Source organism: Dasypus novemcinctus, chromosome 13, assembly GCF_030445035.2.
Source record: "Dasypus novemcinctus isolate mDasNov1 chromosome 13, mDasNov1.1.hap2, whole genome shotgun sequence".
In the NCBI taxonomy this organism is placed as follows: Eukaryota; Metazoa; Chordata; class Mammalia; order Cingulata; family Dasypodidae; genus Dasypus; species Dasypus novemcinctus.
Window position 1 is genome coordinate 45881813 of NC_080685.1, and position 15969 is coordinate 45897781.

General features: G+C 34.5%; 1 protein-coding gene and 1 pseudogene across 6 annotated transcripts in view; both read left to right on the forward strand.

The window, feature by feature from the left end:
- Window positions 1-15969, forward strand: part of DCAF6 (DDB1 and CUL4 associated factor 6) — a 173157-nt gene that overhangs the window by 92223 nt on the left and 64965 nt on the right. For 2 of the 6 annotated variants that reach the window (XM_004464192.4, XM_004464193.4), the window contains exons 11-12: window positions 455-625; window positions 10995-11054. The exons of 2 other annotated variants lie outside the window; for them this stretch is intronic. In XM_004464192.4, the coding sequence (XP_004464249.2) occupies window positions 455-625; window positions 10995-11054 (231 nt within the window). The remainder of the gene's footprint in view (window positions 1-454; window positions 626-10994; window positions 11055-15969) is intronic. 2 more of the 6 variants (XM_012527431.3, XM_004464196.4) reach the window with 1 other exon arrangement.
- On the forward strand, window positions 14847-14984 carry LOC131273183 (U2 spliceosomal RNA; annotated as a pseudogene).

Sequence of the window (15969 nt, forward strand, 5' to 3'; positions counted from 1 at the left end):
TCTAGGGATTGTTTTCAAATACTTTTTTGTTCTTTTAATTCAATTTTAATTGTTACTTGCTTAAAATTAATAAAGCAATTGAGATTTTTGTGTATAGATTAGATGAAGTAACTATTTTTCTCAATTTTTCATTTCTTTCCTAATACTAGTTTGGTGTAAAAAGAGACTAAATTAGTGAAGGAATAGTCATCTTTAAATGTTTTGTCTGTTCTGTAGTTACTTAAATATTGTTAAAGAAATGTGTGTGTCTAATTCATTATAGTTAAAAGGGAAGCATTTGAGGTATGTGAGTGTAGTTTGTCTCATAATTTAATGATAATTCCTTTTTTATGAATAATTTGTCTTTAGTATACCTCTGTGATTCATATGTTTTATTTACATCCTTTATCTCTTTGATGTATAATCAAACCATTATTTTCTGATCTTTTCACCTGTTTTTTCCTGTCTGTGTCAGAATTTTTAAGGGGGCCTGAGATAGCTTTGCTCCGTAAGCGTCTGCAACAACTGAGGCTTAAGAAGGCTGAGCAACAGAGGCAGCAAGAGTTAGCTGCACGTACCCAGCAACAGCCTTCCACTTCTGATCAGTCTTCCTGTGAGGGCTCTTCACAGGACCCTCATGCTTCAGGTTATTTATGTCAAGTGTCCTTATGCAGCTAGTAGAGTTGGTTCTTTAACACTGCTACTATTTAATGAGATGCTTCTCTTTTCCCCCCTCAAAAAGAGAGCTAATGTACTTGCAGCTTATTCCTCCTTCCCTTACCTGTGGTGGTATTCATCATCACATGGTTGGGCGGACAGGTTGGCAGCAGCATCTGCTGGAGAGATGGCTATGAAGTAATCCATTACTTGTCATATATTTGAGAAGGGGGAAATATTTATTAATTTCATAGCTGATGAACTACTTTCTAATAATTACCTAGTGAATTTAGAACCTGCATTGATTTATATTAAAATTTCCTACATGCTGAAATGATATCTCTGCTTATGGCTCCTAGCTCTTCCTTTGTTTTGTTTTGTTTTTCCCGTTTGAAAGTTAACCAGTATTCTTATAGAAACCTACTAATGTAAGATTTTAGAATTATAATATTGTTTGGCCATATAACAGCATACTGACTTAAAATCATCCCTTTCTGTGATTATTTGTAATTTTTCAATTTTTCTTAATCCTTCTACACAGACTCAACTTCCTGATATAGTGCAGCCAGAGTACTCCAAGTATCATGTTCTTAGACTGTAAAATTCCAATAGGGCAGTAATAATTTGTGACACTCTTTTTTGTTGATAATTTTAATGGCCCGATTCTTTTATGATCAGAAAACTCATGTTGCTTAATAAACACTTGTTGAAAGAATTAATGACAGATAAGTCAAAATAATTTGTCAATTTAATCCTTTCAAGAAGATGGATAGTAGGTACTGTAAATCCATTTTTTATTTGAGTACTAGAATGTGTCTAGCTTCTCATACTAGTGAGTTTATAATACTCTGATATACATTTTATAATGCTGTGGGGAAATAAGATAGATTTAAATGTAAGTAATAAAGATGCGATGGTTGGGGGCAAATCATTGACTTGATTTTTTTGTTTAATGTTGTATTAATAGAAGAAATATCAGTCAGGCAAAGATGTTTCTTGATTTTTTTTTAACATAGAAATCTTTTCCTGTACATGAAACTAACAAATAACAAGAAAGCATGATTAGATTACAACCATGACATTTAATAAACATTTAACGTGATACTGTTTTTTTTTTATATAAAACTCTAGCCAAAGTGTTTTGAAAGTAAAAATAAATTCATGTAACATAACAAAAACTAATAAAAGGGAGACAGAGTGCCCCTACATGTATAAATATTTAAAAATTACTGAAATTTATCAAGGTAATAAACCAAATGCTATAAGTGAATTTGAGTATAAAACAAACTGTCCATATTAATGGGAAGGATGTGTACATTGTGGATGGACCTTAGAAAAATATTTTGAGACTCACTAAACTTAATACCTAGTTCATCAATTTGAACTAAAGCAGGTTTTTATTTTAGAATCAGAAAATTCTAGGTATTTACATGGTTACTGTGAAAAAAGTTGCTTTATTTACAACTGTATCATTCTCATTAAGTAGTGTCTAGTTTGGTAACAGTCTATTTGCAGTCATCTTGAAAAGACTAAAGTTGAAAAGACACCTCATCACTTTTAAAGTTGAAAAATATGTTATCTTAATTATTAAACAATGTACTTGGGTCCCTAAGGCTGTCCTCATGGAGGAATATTAGAGGCCCTGAGTGCTGTCAAGGTTGTGTTGCTCCCTTCCCTTGCAAGGTGAAGTACTTCATCTACATCATGTGCTTTTAATTTAGTATCATATGAGACTCTAATGAACCTAATCGTGTCCTGGGTTCATTTGTTAGTGCTTTTTTCATTTTATTCTGTTCTCACATGTCAGAGGAACACTTACTTGATAAGGTAAAGCTAAATAATATTGTTTGTTACACACAAATTACAGAAATACAGTATGTTTTAGTCTGCAAGGGGCTGCAGAAGCAAAGTACCAGAAATGTGTTGGCTTTTATAAAGGGTATTTATTTGGAATAAAAGCATGCAATTCTAAGGCCGTGAAAAGTCCAGTTAAAAGCATTAGCAGAAATGTTTTCTCACCAAAGCCAGCTACTGTTGATCCTGGCCTTGCCACCACAGGGTGACGCAAGATGGTGGCAATCTCTGCCTGGTCTCTGTCTTCCCCTTCGAGCTCTATAGTCTCCTGGAGCTTAGCTGAGGGCAACCAGGCCTAGGCTTTTTCTCTTACTGGGTATCTTCTCTCAGGCTCGGCTTCTCTGTTTTTGTCTTGATTTCAGCTGCAAGCTATCAGGCAAATGGCTTATCTCTCTCTGGGACTTCTGTTCCCCGAGCCTTTCTTTTCTGTCACATGGCAGCATCAGAGATGGCAGAGTTTCCTTTTCTGGGTATCTCCATATTTTTTCGGACCCAGCAAGAGGGTAGAGACTCAGTCTGAGTCACACCTCACTAAGGTAGTCCAATTGAAAAAAGGTCTCATGCCCACAGGAGTAGATGAACCCACAGACATAATCTTTCTCCTTTTGGGATGCATAAAATAATTTCAAACTGTCACACAGGATAATAATTAAATTAATGAAATTCAGCAGGGGGTGATAGGTTTTATTTGAATTACAATTATTAAAACTTTATCTCATACATCAGTTGATCAATTTGCTCATGCTAGATATTACAACTAGAGTCACATATTAATATACAGATCAGCAGAATTAGCATTCTGGATTTGATTTATTAAGAATAGAAGAATATGCAATTCTTAAACATAAAAAACATATTTTCTATTACATCTTGATATCCTTAGAGGGTCAATAACTGATAATGATACTGTCAGTAAATTATATTTCTGTGGTTTTCTCAGCTGTTTAAGTCTTTAGGTATATGATCAAAGGAAACAATGTGATTTGGAAATAAAGAAATTTTAATAAAGGTAGAAAGAATTTGACCTATTACATTATCTGGTAAATATTTTATTGTCTTTTCAAAACATAGGATTCATGAAAATCATTTGTGAAAGACTCTATGTAAGCCTAATCTACAGTCCTTAATTTATATAGGAAGTAAGATCAAACCACCTTATAGTAATAGAAATAGTAATTTGCATTTCTAGTTGGAACTGTGGGAAGGAGCCTGATGCTAGTTGATGACAATCCTAGACTGTACGTTATCTATTTCGTTGTTAATATTTCTTAGCAATTGAAAACTAAAATATCATTTCACGGTACCAAATAATACCACTTTCAGTTTCAAATTGTTATTTAAAATGAAGTATAGAGAGGCGCGTTAAGAGAAAACGGTGGTTTTCTTATTTCTTTTTCCTCAGCTTGGCATTCTTTCATCAGAGTCTTATATAGAAATTCTGATCATATAATATATAAAAGTGACATTGTTTTGATTTAATCATGAAGGGAAATAAGGAATTAAGACCCACCTGCTTGCTCCCATGCTACCCTCAAGGTACCTCTGCTGCCTGAAATACAGTTGGAAAACCACTGCTCTGAAAGAATTTTTGACACCTATAAATGATAACCCTTCAGAGCTCATTTCCCAAATTTCACTTTTCAAAATCAGAATATATTATGTTAAAATATCTTTTGCTCTGTTTGGTTTAAAAAACCAAATACTGCATTTCTTCTAGACATATAGGAAATGCAGTACAACTTATTTCTAGTCTTTCAGTGATTTTTTTTTTAATCATAAAGAGAATGAATTTGCCTCATCAGATCACTGTCTAAGTACTCAACTGGCTAAGTTCTTTTCCCTGACCCTGTGAATAAATGTTCTTGGGCAGGTAATTTAACTGCTTTATGCCTTGTTTTCCCAATTATTGGTTTATTTATATAGAATAGCCTGCTGTAACTTACAGAGATGCCATAAGGATGGTAAGACAACACTGTATACATAAGTTTTATAGTTTTAGGGAGAACAGTACATGTAATGATGCACCATCTTAGAGTCTCTCTCATTTTCTACTGTAAAATGTCCTCATATCAAGGTCATGTAAGGTCGATAGCTTTCCGAATTTTTAATGAGCAGTAAATGTATTTATCAGATGAATGCCCCAACAGTTGTGGCAGAGGCATTCATTCAGCATATGGCTGATGTTAAGCCCAGCTCTTTTTTTTCCATTTCAGGTTCTCGAAGTCATGGGCTGCTGGCTCCTGCTCAGAGTGACAGCACCCTGTGGAGTCTGCTGGTACTGGCCCTACCACCACAGAGCCCCACTGGAGCATGGAGCCAGCCTAGTGAGGGTCAGGTAGGAACTGTTTTTTCACTTTATGGCACGGTTTTGCCAATTGGAAAAAAAATTGTAATTTTATACCCCAAAAGGGTACAAAACATTGATGATTATTTTGAAAAAGGGCTTTTCAAAACTGAGCCATATTGGAAAAAATCAGCACTTACCCAATCCTATTCATGCAGGCTCTATACAACATCACATTCCCTACAGTGTCCATGGAGACACAGTCACCTGCAGCACTTCTCTCAAATGATTGCATTCGATCCATGTTTTTAGTCTTCATAGCAAGCACAGTTAGTAAAACAGATACGATGTTAACCTAGTTCTGCAAGTACTTCTTAACTTCCTTAAATGACTATCAGAATTCTGGGCAAAACAATGACAAATCTCTTAGATTCTAAACACGGTAATAAGCTCCCTACCTTTCAGAACACCTTTTAATCATTTTTTAAATTCAATGCCGTAGCTCTGAAAAACAGGAAAGTAATAATAATAAACTTATTGACTCTTTCCTATGCTTGCTAAATACTTTACGTGATATATCAGTTTCCTACTGCTAAAACAGATACCATACAGTGGGTGGGCTTGTCAAAAGGAATATATTGGCTCGTAGTTTCAGAAGCTAGAAGGTTGTTTCTTCTTGGGGTTGGTATCTTCTGGTTGGCCAGCAATCTTTAGAGGTTTTTGGCTTTTCCATCATGTGGCAATACACATAGCAGTGTCTTCTCGTTTCTCGTTCAGGTTCTGTTGACTTCCAGCCTCTGGCTGCTCTCTGTGGGTTCTTTCTTTTTGTATCCAATTTCTTTTGCTTATAAGGACTTTAGCCATACTGGAGTAGGTTTGGGCACACTCAATTCACCTCCACATTTTTGTTGGGCATGCCTTAACTAGTGCTGTCCTTTTTTTTTTTTTTTTCGGTTTACGTGTTTATTTCTGAGTTACAAAGATTATTTCCTTTCGCCATGTTTTTAGAATTTCCTGTACTCCCCCAATCAGACTTGGTGACCACAACCAGACAGAAAGCATGAGAACCTTCTTTCTCTTGCATCTGTGGTGGAAACCCTAGCAGGCATTAATTGCTGTAGGTCTCTCAGAGATGCATTTTAATAACATCTTAAAGGTCCTATTTACAAATGGGTTAAGGCCCATATATCCAAAGGTTAAGATCTGAATGTGCCTTTTGTTGGAAACATGATTCAGTCCCTAACAGTCTGCCCTCTGGACCACCAAAAGATGTTTCTTCCTACATGCAAAATACATTCATTCCCATCATAACATCCCAAAAGCCTTAAGTCATTTCAGAAACTATGCTAAGTACAAAGTCTTATCAAAATCATTTATGGGCATTATCAATCCTGAGACAAAATTATTCTGTCTGATGGACCCATGAAACCTAGAAAATAAGTTAGCTGCTTGCAATGTACAATGGTGGGACAAGCATAGGATAAAATTCCCATTTCAGAAGGGATGTATTGGGAGGAAAACAGGGGTCATGAATCCCAGACACATCTTAAGCCCAGCAGGCAAACTCCACTAGGTTAAATGACTGAGTCATCTATGGATTGATTTTTTGTTCTCCAGGCCTGCTGCAGCAACAGCCCAAACTTTTTCAATTGCTTGTTCAGTGGCCATGCTCTCCCTGAACACTGGGGTATAGGCCCATCCCTCTCAGCATTTGGATGACAGCCAGACTCCATGAATTCGGGGCACTCTCTGAATATTTGGATACCAGAACTCTCCTTAAACAATGGGGTACAAGGCCCACTCCTTCCTTCTGCTGGGGCTGATGGCCTTTCCACACACATGTGGGCCTACTTTCTTGGTCTAAGGAAATCTTTTTGATGCAGACCTCAGCTTCCATGTTTCTGTCCTTGAAGTCGTTCTTACTTCAGTTTGTCTCTTCTCTGTCCCTTATAGTCCAGGCTGGCAGTGGTTCTCATAAAAATTTTGCAAAAAACCATGTTAGATTTGTATGCTATTTAAGTGGGTCCAAACCATCAGACAGTAGAACTATCCACAGATCCTTTCTGGATAACTGCATTTCCAATATTGACTTCCATTGAAGTGGCCAACTGGATCCATGGGTCATATACCTGTTCTCTGGTTGTTCAGCCACATCATTGCATAGAGCCCTGGTCTCTGGGAATTCACCTACTGGAAGCTTAGGGAGATCCCTGGTAGAGCCACTTCTGGCCATAGTCTCAGAGCATACTATATGGATAGGCATAGAATTTTCCAAATCATCAGTTACTTGTTTCTTTGTCCTTAACAGTTCAATCTTCAGTTTAATATCTTTCCTCTTTCATTTCACGATAGAGTGCAAGAAGAAACCAGTCTGCACCTTCTATACTTAGCTTGGAAATCTCCTTAGCTAAATATCCAAGTTCATCACTTTCAAGTTCTGTTTTCCATCTGACCTCAGAATCCAATTTCATCAAGTTCTCTGCCAATGCTTTTTTTCTAATTTCCAATAATACATTATCATTTCCTTCTAAGACATCACCAGAAGTACCTTTAATGTCAATATTTCTACCAGAGTCTCTTAAAAGCAATCTAGTATTTTCACATCAAGCACCTCACAGTTCTTCCAGCCCCTACTCATTACCCAATTACAAAGCTGTTTCTATATTTTTAGGTATTTGTCATGGTAGCATCCCACTTTCTGGTACCAAAAACTCTTAGTAGTCCCTGGCTCCAGAAACAAATAACATAAAATGGGTTGGCGTAACAACAAGAACTTATTGGCTTACAGTTTCAGAAGCTAGAAAGCTTGCTTCCTCCTGGGGTTGGTGTATTTTGACTGGTCCACAATCTTTCTGGAGTTCTTGGGTTTTCTGTCATGATGCACATGGAAGCATCTTTTCCTTTATCTTCTGGATTCTGTTGACTTCTAGCTTCTGGCTGCTCCCCATGGCTTCTCTCTTGCCATATCCAACTTTCTTTGCTTGTAAGAAATTCAGTCATATTGGATTATGGTCCATTCTCATTCAGTATGGGCACACCTTAATTAAGAACATTTTCAAAGATCCTATTTACAAACAGGTTCACAACTTCAGGAGGAGGGTTTTGGACCTGAACATGAAAATGCATTTTGCTGGGGACATGATTCAGTCCCCAACACATGGATTAGCTCGTTAAATCTTCACAGGAACACTGTGTGGTAGATAATTGTGACTATTTCCATTTTACAGTTGGAGGAACTAAGAAGTAGAGAAGTTAAATAACTTGTCCAGGGTTACAATAATTATTGCACGGAAACGCCAGGTTTGACCTCAGGGAGTCCTTGTTATTCATCTTTTAAACTATAATTCTCTTTTACCTATAGTTGAGAAAATTTTGGTGTCATGGGACTAAAGAGTTTTCTCAAGACCAGAAGTCGAATTTTTAAAAAATATACAGCAATTGATCACGAGACATGTTGAACTTAATACTGAAAGAAGTTTATCTCTATGTTAAAACTAATTTTGTATTTCTAAACATTTCCAATAATCTGACCAACTATAATGTATTTCATAATTATTGATAAACTAGGTTTTAAAATTTTTGATGGTGCTTTCAAAAGATATTTCACAGAGTATGCAAAGGTCTGAAGCAATCAGCATTGAACTAATAATTATAGTTTTGAATATTAGTTCTGATGGTTATTGTGTTAATATTTGGAAATATTTCTGTAATGTAGTTGTGAGTATTGTATTTATAAATATCTAATGATATAAAAACATGTTAATTAAAATGTTCATGTGACTGGAAAAAAAAAACTTTCCAAAAACAGTTGCATATTACCCCAGATTAAAATATCATGGAGTATTTGGGAATCTCTTATATTTTTTAATGTAACATTTTGTGTGATCTATGTATCTTTTTTAAAAAAGACAATAAAGTTGGCTAAATAAACATATATGTTATGGAAAGATCAAGAATAATTTCATTTAGAGATTAGTCTTTAAAATCAGGGCAACAACATATAATTCCCTAGATATACATTTTCTCCTTGACAGACTATAAAATCAAAGAGGAAACCCTTTCATTTTAATGCTTACTTTGTCTTAACATCAACTTTGTCAATACTGTAAATCCTTCAAGAGTGTGAAAATACAGTTTTATGGAGCTGACAGCATTCTAGGTCCTTTATCAATGTTTGTTTTTTTTTTTAGTGACTTACTCTTTCCTAAATTTCATGAAAAAAAAAAGAAACAAAACGTACTTTGTTTTATTAATACTCTACATTCCATAACATTTATGGAAAAATTAGATATTTGAAAAAGACACTTGTAGAGTTTATAGTTTTCTGAGGGCTCTTAATTATCAAATGAGAGCATAGCAAAATGTATAATGAATCCAAAGGGATCTAAAAAAATTCACAAGAGACTTTCTAGGCAGATTTTCCAAAATTTCACCGTGGGTCACTATTTTTAAAAGTTTTTCCTTTACTTTAAAAGAATATGGTTTTGTTTAACTCTAAAAATCAACTTATCTGTTCTTCAAAAGCAAAATAGAGGAGGATCTTATATCTAATTCTGAAATGGATAAATGAGAAGAAATCTTATGAAAGAAAGGGAAAGTAAACAGATATCTGTTCGGGAACTAATTGAATAGTATCATCCCCACTTTCTTTTTTTTTAATGCAATTGTGTGTTGAACTACTCTTATGGTGAAGTGGTGATAAGTAAGAATAAGTAAAAGCTATTATTCAAATGATTATTTTGCTTTATCAAAATCTAGTAAGACAAAATCTACAAGCAAACTGATGATATTAGTAAATGGAAGATTGGGAGTTGATACAAATGGTCCCAATAACAGAGAGCAGATGTGGCTCAAGTGGTTGAGTGCCTGCCTTCCACACAGGAGGTCCCACGTTCCGTTTACAGTGCCTCCTGAAAAAAACAAAAATACACGTTATGTGTCTAAACGTTCAGATGGAGGCAATCAAGTGTTAGGAAATTGGTGTGAATCCAGGACATAGTGAAAAACTTCTTTTAGCTAACTTCTTAAGGGCAGTCCTACTTGTTGGTAAATGAGGTGCCATTATGAGCAGAAACTGATGATCAGCCAAAAGTGCAAGTTTTTTTTCTGATATATTAACATCATTTGAACTAGAGTACAGGATATTAGAAACTAGGAATTGTTTTTACATTTGGGGTAGAGCTATACTTATTAGCCACATCTTACGTTTTCCTTTAACACCGCTGAGACACTGGAACCCAAGCCAGAAGTGAGAAGAGGACACCTTCTAATCCCCAGTGCCTTCCTTAGGCTACCAGATTCCTAGGCTGATCAGGAGAAAGGGAAGCTTAGGCCTAAAAATGTTTTGACTTATCTTTGACAAAGCTAATTATTGTCAGAACTGGGGCTTGAATCAAAACTTTCCAATTCGATGCCAGTGCTCTTTCCATTTTATCATGCTACCTTCTGTACCAATGTTTTTCAAGTTATAGAACCAGTTTATGAAATAAATTCTTACCTAGACTCTATCTCAAAGGAGTAAAAAACAAAGCAGTTTTGTTTGAAGCTAAGGGAGAAAGCCTACAGACCAGACCATTAAGCCTTCTCCTTGCCTCTTTTTTCCTTCTCCACAAGGTACCTCTAAAGAAACCTAGTACTTTACAAAGTACAGTTTTAATATGCATAATATTACCATAGAGGTTTTAAAGTTGTCTGTGTTTCTGTAATGATTACTTCTTTGAAAATTTCCCTTGTAAACCATTTTCTTTGTCCAAAGCATCTTGCCTTGAGCTCCTTTTCATCTCAAGGTGCAGCAAACAACATCTAGCAAAGTATAGTGAGCATCTCATTTCATGCCTTGAGTTCTCCAAGGCAGGGTAAAAATTACATTTAGGAGCTGGAGAGAGGGTTTGAGAAGGGCAAGGGATCTTCTGTTCAGTGAATGAGATATCCATTTTAAAATTTATTTCGTTTGCATCTCATGCCTGTGCTGAATGAACTTTAAAAAATATATATATGCATGAAAATAGAAAAATATTTTCTCAACTCCTCAAATTTGCTAAATGCTTGCCTGGAATAACATATCTTAAGCACATGGCTCTTCTCTGCTCACTCACTGCCTGGGAAGCATACCACAGTACTTACCCTTATACATTTGTTTCTTAAGCTTAGAGATGATCATGACATTGCTGTGCAGTTTTCTGCTGCTTACTTTTAAGTTGAAATCTCATTTTTGTTTCAGATTCTCCTTCTTCTGTGGTTAACAAACAGCTCGGATCCATGTCACTTGATGAGCAACAGGGTGCGTGCAACAGGAGATGCGCTATGCCCATCCATCCTTAGTTTTATTGCAATGCATAAGCCAAGTTCTCTCACTTTTCCTTAGCCTTTCATTTTGATTAATGGTCTGATAGTCATTATTTTGTGAGCTAAATTACCCTAGGTGATATTGTGTGACAGAAAGATTCCTTGTCCTATACAAATTATTTCATTATAGGTTTAGTTAGTTTCCACCTTTGCCTTTTATGCCAACCTTAAAATCCTCTCCCTATAACAATATTGTAATGGGTACAAAATATCCGTTTAAAAAATTCTAGTTATCTATCATAAAAGAAATAGGTAGGTGTGAGGTTGGTCATATTACCCAATGGCTCATTTAGAAAAGGTTATTTGAACATAGAATTTGTAATTTGCTATAGTAATGATATTTGGTTTTATGTCTCACCCAGTGTTCAAACTCTTGAGAACTTTCAATTATAAGAAACACAATTGTAAACACAGAGATGAGCTCCAAAGCCACCAGTTGGAAGTGAAAATAGCTTAAACTTCCACTTTTTAAAGTAGGGGAGCTACAGAATCAACCTCAAAGACTTAAGCAGAGTGTGATGTGATAGGTTACTTAAAATTTAAGCCTTATTACTAACAGATCAAACATAATACAGAGGATGTTTGGTAGAGGAAGACATTCTGACAACAAGGGGCAGCTGAAAAGAAGGATGGGGAAAGGTAGACTGTTATAAAACCCAAAACAAATAGGATGTTTAGAACAGAGCAAATGGCCTTACTGTTTCACTTCAGAATTCTCTGAAGAATCTTGAATTTATTGTGACACAGTATGAAAAACAATGTTAGTAGTGTTAAGTCATCAAGAATAACTTAGAGTGATATTCAGTTTTCTCTGTTTTAAAAATATAGATGATTGCCAAAAATATTTCTCTCAAAAATTAAAAAAAATCCCGCACTTAAGCTATAAGCCTCAATTTCCTGATGGTTTACACAGAGATTGACTCATTTGTCAACAGTATTCGAGAATTTAAATATTGCTATTGTACCTATTTAATGTGAAATAGTTTTATAATGTTAACTGTCTTTAAGAAATATTCATAAACTAATTTCAAAACAAATTAGAAAACTCCTGTACTTATTATGATCTTAGTCTTTGTAGTCTTCACATGACAGTTATTGCTATAGATTTTTCTGCTCTTGAGAATGAATGAATTGGTAAAGAATATGAGAACTAAGAAATTATATTTTTACATTTATTGTAGAAGTATTATTTACAGTGAAGAATAATTTAAGATAACACAATTATAGCATCGTATTATAATATGTTGTACTACTGTTTAAAATTACTCTTCAATCAAATCTTTCTTTGTAAGGACATATGAATATAAAAAGACATCACTACCACAGTTTGTAGACAGATTCATACTGTATTATTTTTTTTTCTGCATTTAGCAACTATTTCTTAAAATTTTTTTCTCATACTGTATTTAATCACAAAGAATGACTTCCATAGAATTATCTTGAATATAAAGTAAGTTAATACTTATTTTACATAGGGGATATGAGAGAAAGAAGAATCAAAGGTTTTTAGTACCAATGCCTGGGTGAATGCTGATGCCATTTACTCTAAGGTAGACTAGTTCGAATGTGGAAATCAAAAGACTTTTTGTTTGGCCATGTAAAGCTTGAGATATTTTTTAGTTAATGGATGTAAAGATGTTGTATAAGTGATCAAGTATTCAGCAGGCAAGTTTGGCTGAATCTGCTTAGTAGACCTAATAAGTAGAACTTTGGAATAAATCCCTTGAGCAGAAATGCTCTAATAATAGAAAATATAGCTAAATTGAATTGAATCCTGAGTTTACATGCCATTTTGTTCAGTGGGATTACATCCTTTGAAGTATAGGGAACTTACACATTACAGACTTACATTACCTAAAGATAATTTTTACTATAAAAGTTAAAAGAAACCACCTACCATCTGTCTCATCCAAACTATTACAGTAACCTCTTAATAGTCTCCTAACATCCACTCAGACCTATTCTCTGCTCAGCAACCAGAGTGAACTTTTAAAAATGTAAACCTAATCTTGTGATTCATCTGCCTAAAACTTTTTAATATTTCCCATTGCTCTTCAAATTAACCCCAATCCATACCGTAGTTTACAAGCCTGACATGAGCTAATCCCTCTCTCTCCAACCTCATCTTAGGTCAGTTCTTCTGGGCACTCACTAATCTTTTGCCATATAAGCCTACCTTCAGTTCTAACACTCTAAGCTCCTTTTCCCCTCAAATTCCCTCCACACACTGTTCCATCCACCAGAAATGCTTTTCCTTTCATTTTCTATGCATCCTTCAAATCTCACATTAAATATCTCTTCCTCAGAAATGGTATGACCTCCTTGGTGCAGCTACACAGTGAATTTATTTGGCCATAAGAAAGATTAAAGTTCTGAAGCATGCTAAAATAAAACATGGAAAACCTTGAAAATATTATGCCTGGTGAAATAGCAAGAAACAAAAGGATATATATTGTACAATGTCACTTAAAAGAGATGTCTAGAAATAACAAATCTTCAGGGACAGAAAGTAGTTACCTACTTTCTGGTTACCAGGTGATAGTAAGAGGAGGGACGGTAGAGTATATGTTTGGATATTGAGTGTGTAAATAAATTTAAAAATATATTCAAAATAATATGACCTCCCAATCCGAAGTAGCTCTGCTCTCTTTTTCTCTCTTTGTGACCTTTTATTTTCTTTCCCTGCATTTGTCAAAATTTGTAATCATATATTTATTTAGGAGACTACTTAATGCTTATATTTCTCCATATGCCCTAAATGCTGTTTTCATTTACTGTAATATACTTTAGCCTAACACTGTATCTGTATACATAAATAATACATATTTGCTGGGTGAGTAAGTCATTCTTTAAGATGTGGGTAGCTATAGAAATTGTTTTAGCTTGAAAGAAACAACAATCAAATTATGTATGGGAAAGATCATTTTGGGAGTCTTGTAGGTAGGTGACTAATTGGAAGGGAGTAAGGTTGAAAATAAGGAAAGCATTTAAGAGCCTGTTGTAATAGTACTGGTGAGAGCTAAACAATAGTCATGGGAAATTAGAAGAATGGACAAATTTAAGAAATATTTAAAAATGATAGAATTAGTAGAACTTTGAGTGAATGAGAGAATCTACTTCAGGTGTCTGACTTGGGGGACCAATTGAATAGTGATACCAGTGACTAAAATAAGGATTTCAGGAGGAACAGCTGGTTTTAGGAGATAGAAGGTACATGTTAAAAGTGCCTTTGGATTGCCAAATAGAGAAATCTCATCAATAATTGGATGGGTATGTGATTCTAGAAGTTACCAGGAAATAATCATCAGATAGGAATCATCACCTTACAGATAGCAGTTGAAATCATGGGAGTAGATTAGATTGTCTAGGGAAAGAGGATAAATTGAAAAGAGGGCCAGTACTACAAGAAGCAAGAAAAAAAGAAAAAGAAAAAGGATATTAAGGAGCCTGAGAAGGAATGCTCGGAGAATTAGATAAAGCAGAAGGAATGCCATATCCAAAGCCAGGGTGTAAAAGAAAAGACTGGTCATTAGAACCTTGTGAAATTAAGGTGTCAAATACAAGGACTGTGAAATGTTTATTGAATTTGGCATTATGTGGGTTATCAGTTGCCTTTGGCATCACAGTTTGAATGATATGGTGGAGGCTTATAAGGGTGACTGAAAACAGTGTGTTTATAGAATAAGCACAAAGAATTTTTGTAGACGAGATTAAGAATATAGAGCTAATTGCTTCTTGGCCTTTTGGCTAAGATCAAGTGTAAAAATAAGGGGTGAGTTGACGTCCCCAGATATGCTATTCATATTTTTAACTTTTAAGATTTGTTCTCAGATTTATCCTATAGCATGGGAAAAGTAGACCATTTAAGAAGTTTTCTTTCTGAATATATCTCATTATTTAAGATATTTTAAATTTCTATTTCACACTTTTAAAGAGACACTAATTTTTAAAATTGATAATTCAATTTCATATTTCCCTGACATTATTCATCATCTTCCACGTCTCTAGACACTTGTACATTGTCATCAAATTTAATTTCCCATAGCGTACACGGATTTCTTTATTTGGAGAAAATACCAGGGATAAAAATGTTACTAATTTAAAAATTTTAATGGGTTTACTTCATTGAAATAAACCTTTTCTTTAAATAGTTGTACACACATTGAACTGGTTGATTTCAACCAGTTTTTAAAATTGTTTATCTTGAATTTTTAACAAAATTGGAATGTTCAATAAATAGAAGAATATATAGTCTAAACCTTAAGAGTCATATCTGCAACTGCCTGAATACCTCAGTAGTTTTTTATATTCTCTTACCAAAATCCTTTCTAATAGGGAAATAAGTGTACAATATGCTCATTGCTTTAATCTTATAGTAAAATACTTTCCAACATCATCCAAATTTAGGCTTGTATGCAAGCACATTCTGTGCTAATTATGAACAAAGGAAACCGTTTGAATAAGGACAATATATGTTGTATATTTTGTTTGAGCATTTAATTAGTAGTTTGGGTTCTTATTTTCATTTATATTTCAATTTAGACCAGCAATTTCTCCCTTGTTTTATTAAAACAACAGTAAATCAAGAAAGATAACTTGACCTTAATATTAATTTTTAAGGGGGCTATAAGAAAATAATTTTCCCTACGTTTTAAATTTTGACCGTGATTTAAAATGATAGTCATTAAGAGGACATTAATAATGCTATAGGCAATCATGCATCTGTCAGGTACTCATTTTCTATTCTGAATTTTTAAGAATGCAAGTGTTAATTTGTTGGCCTTAGAGACAAAACTGTTAATTATCTACTTACACATCATTTTACATAAGCAGATATCCTTTGACATTAA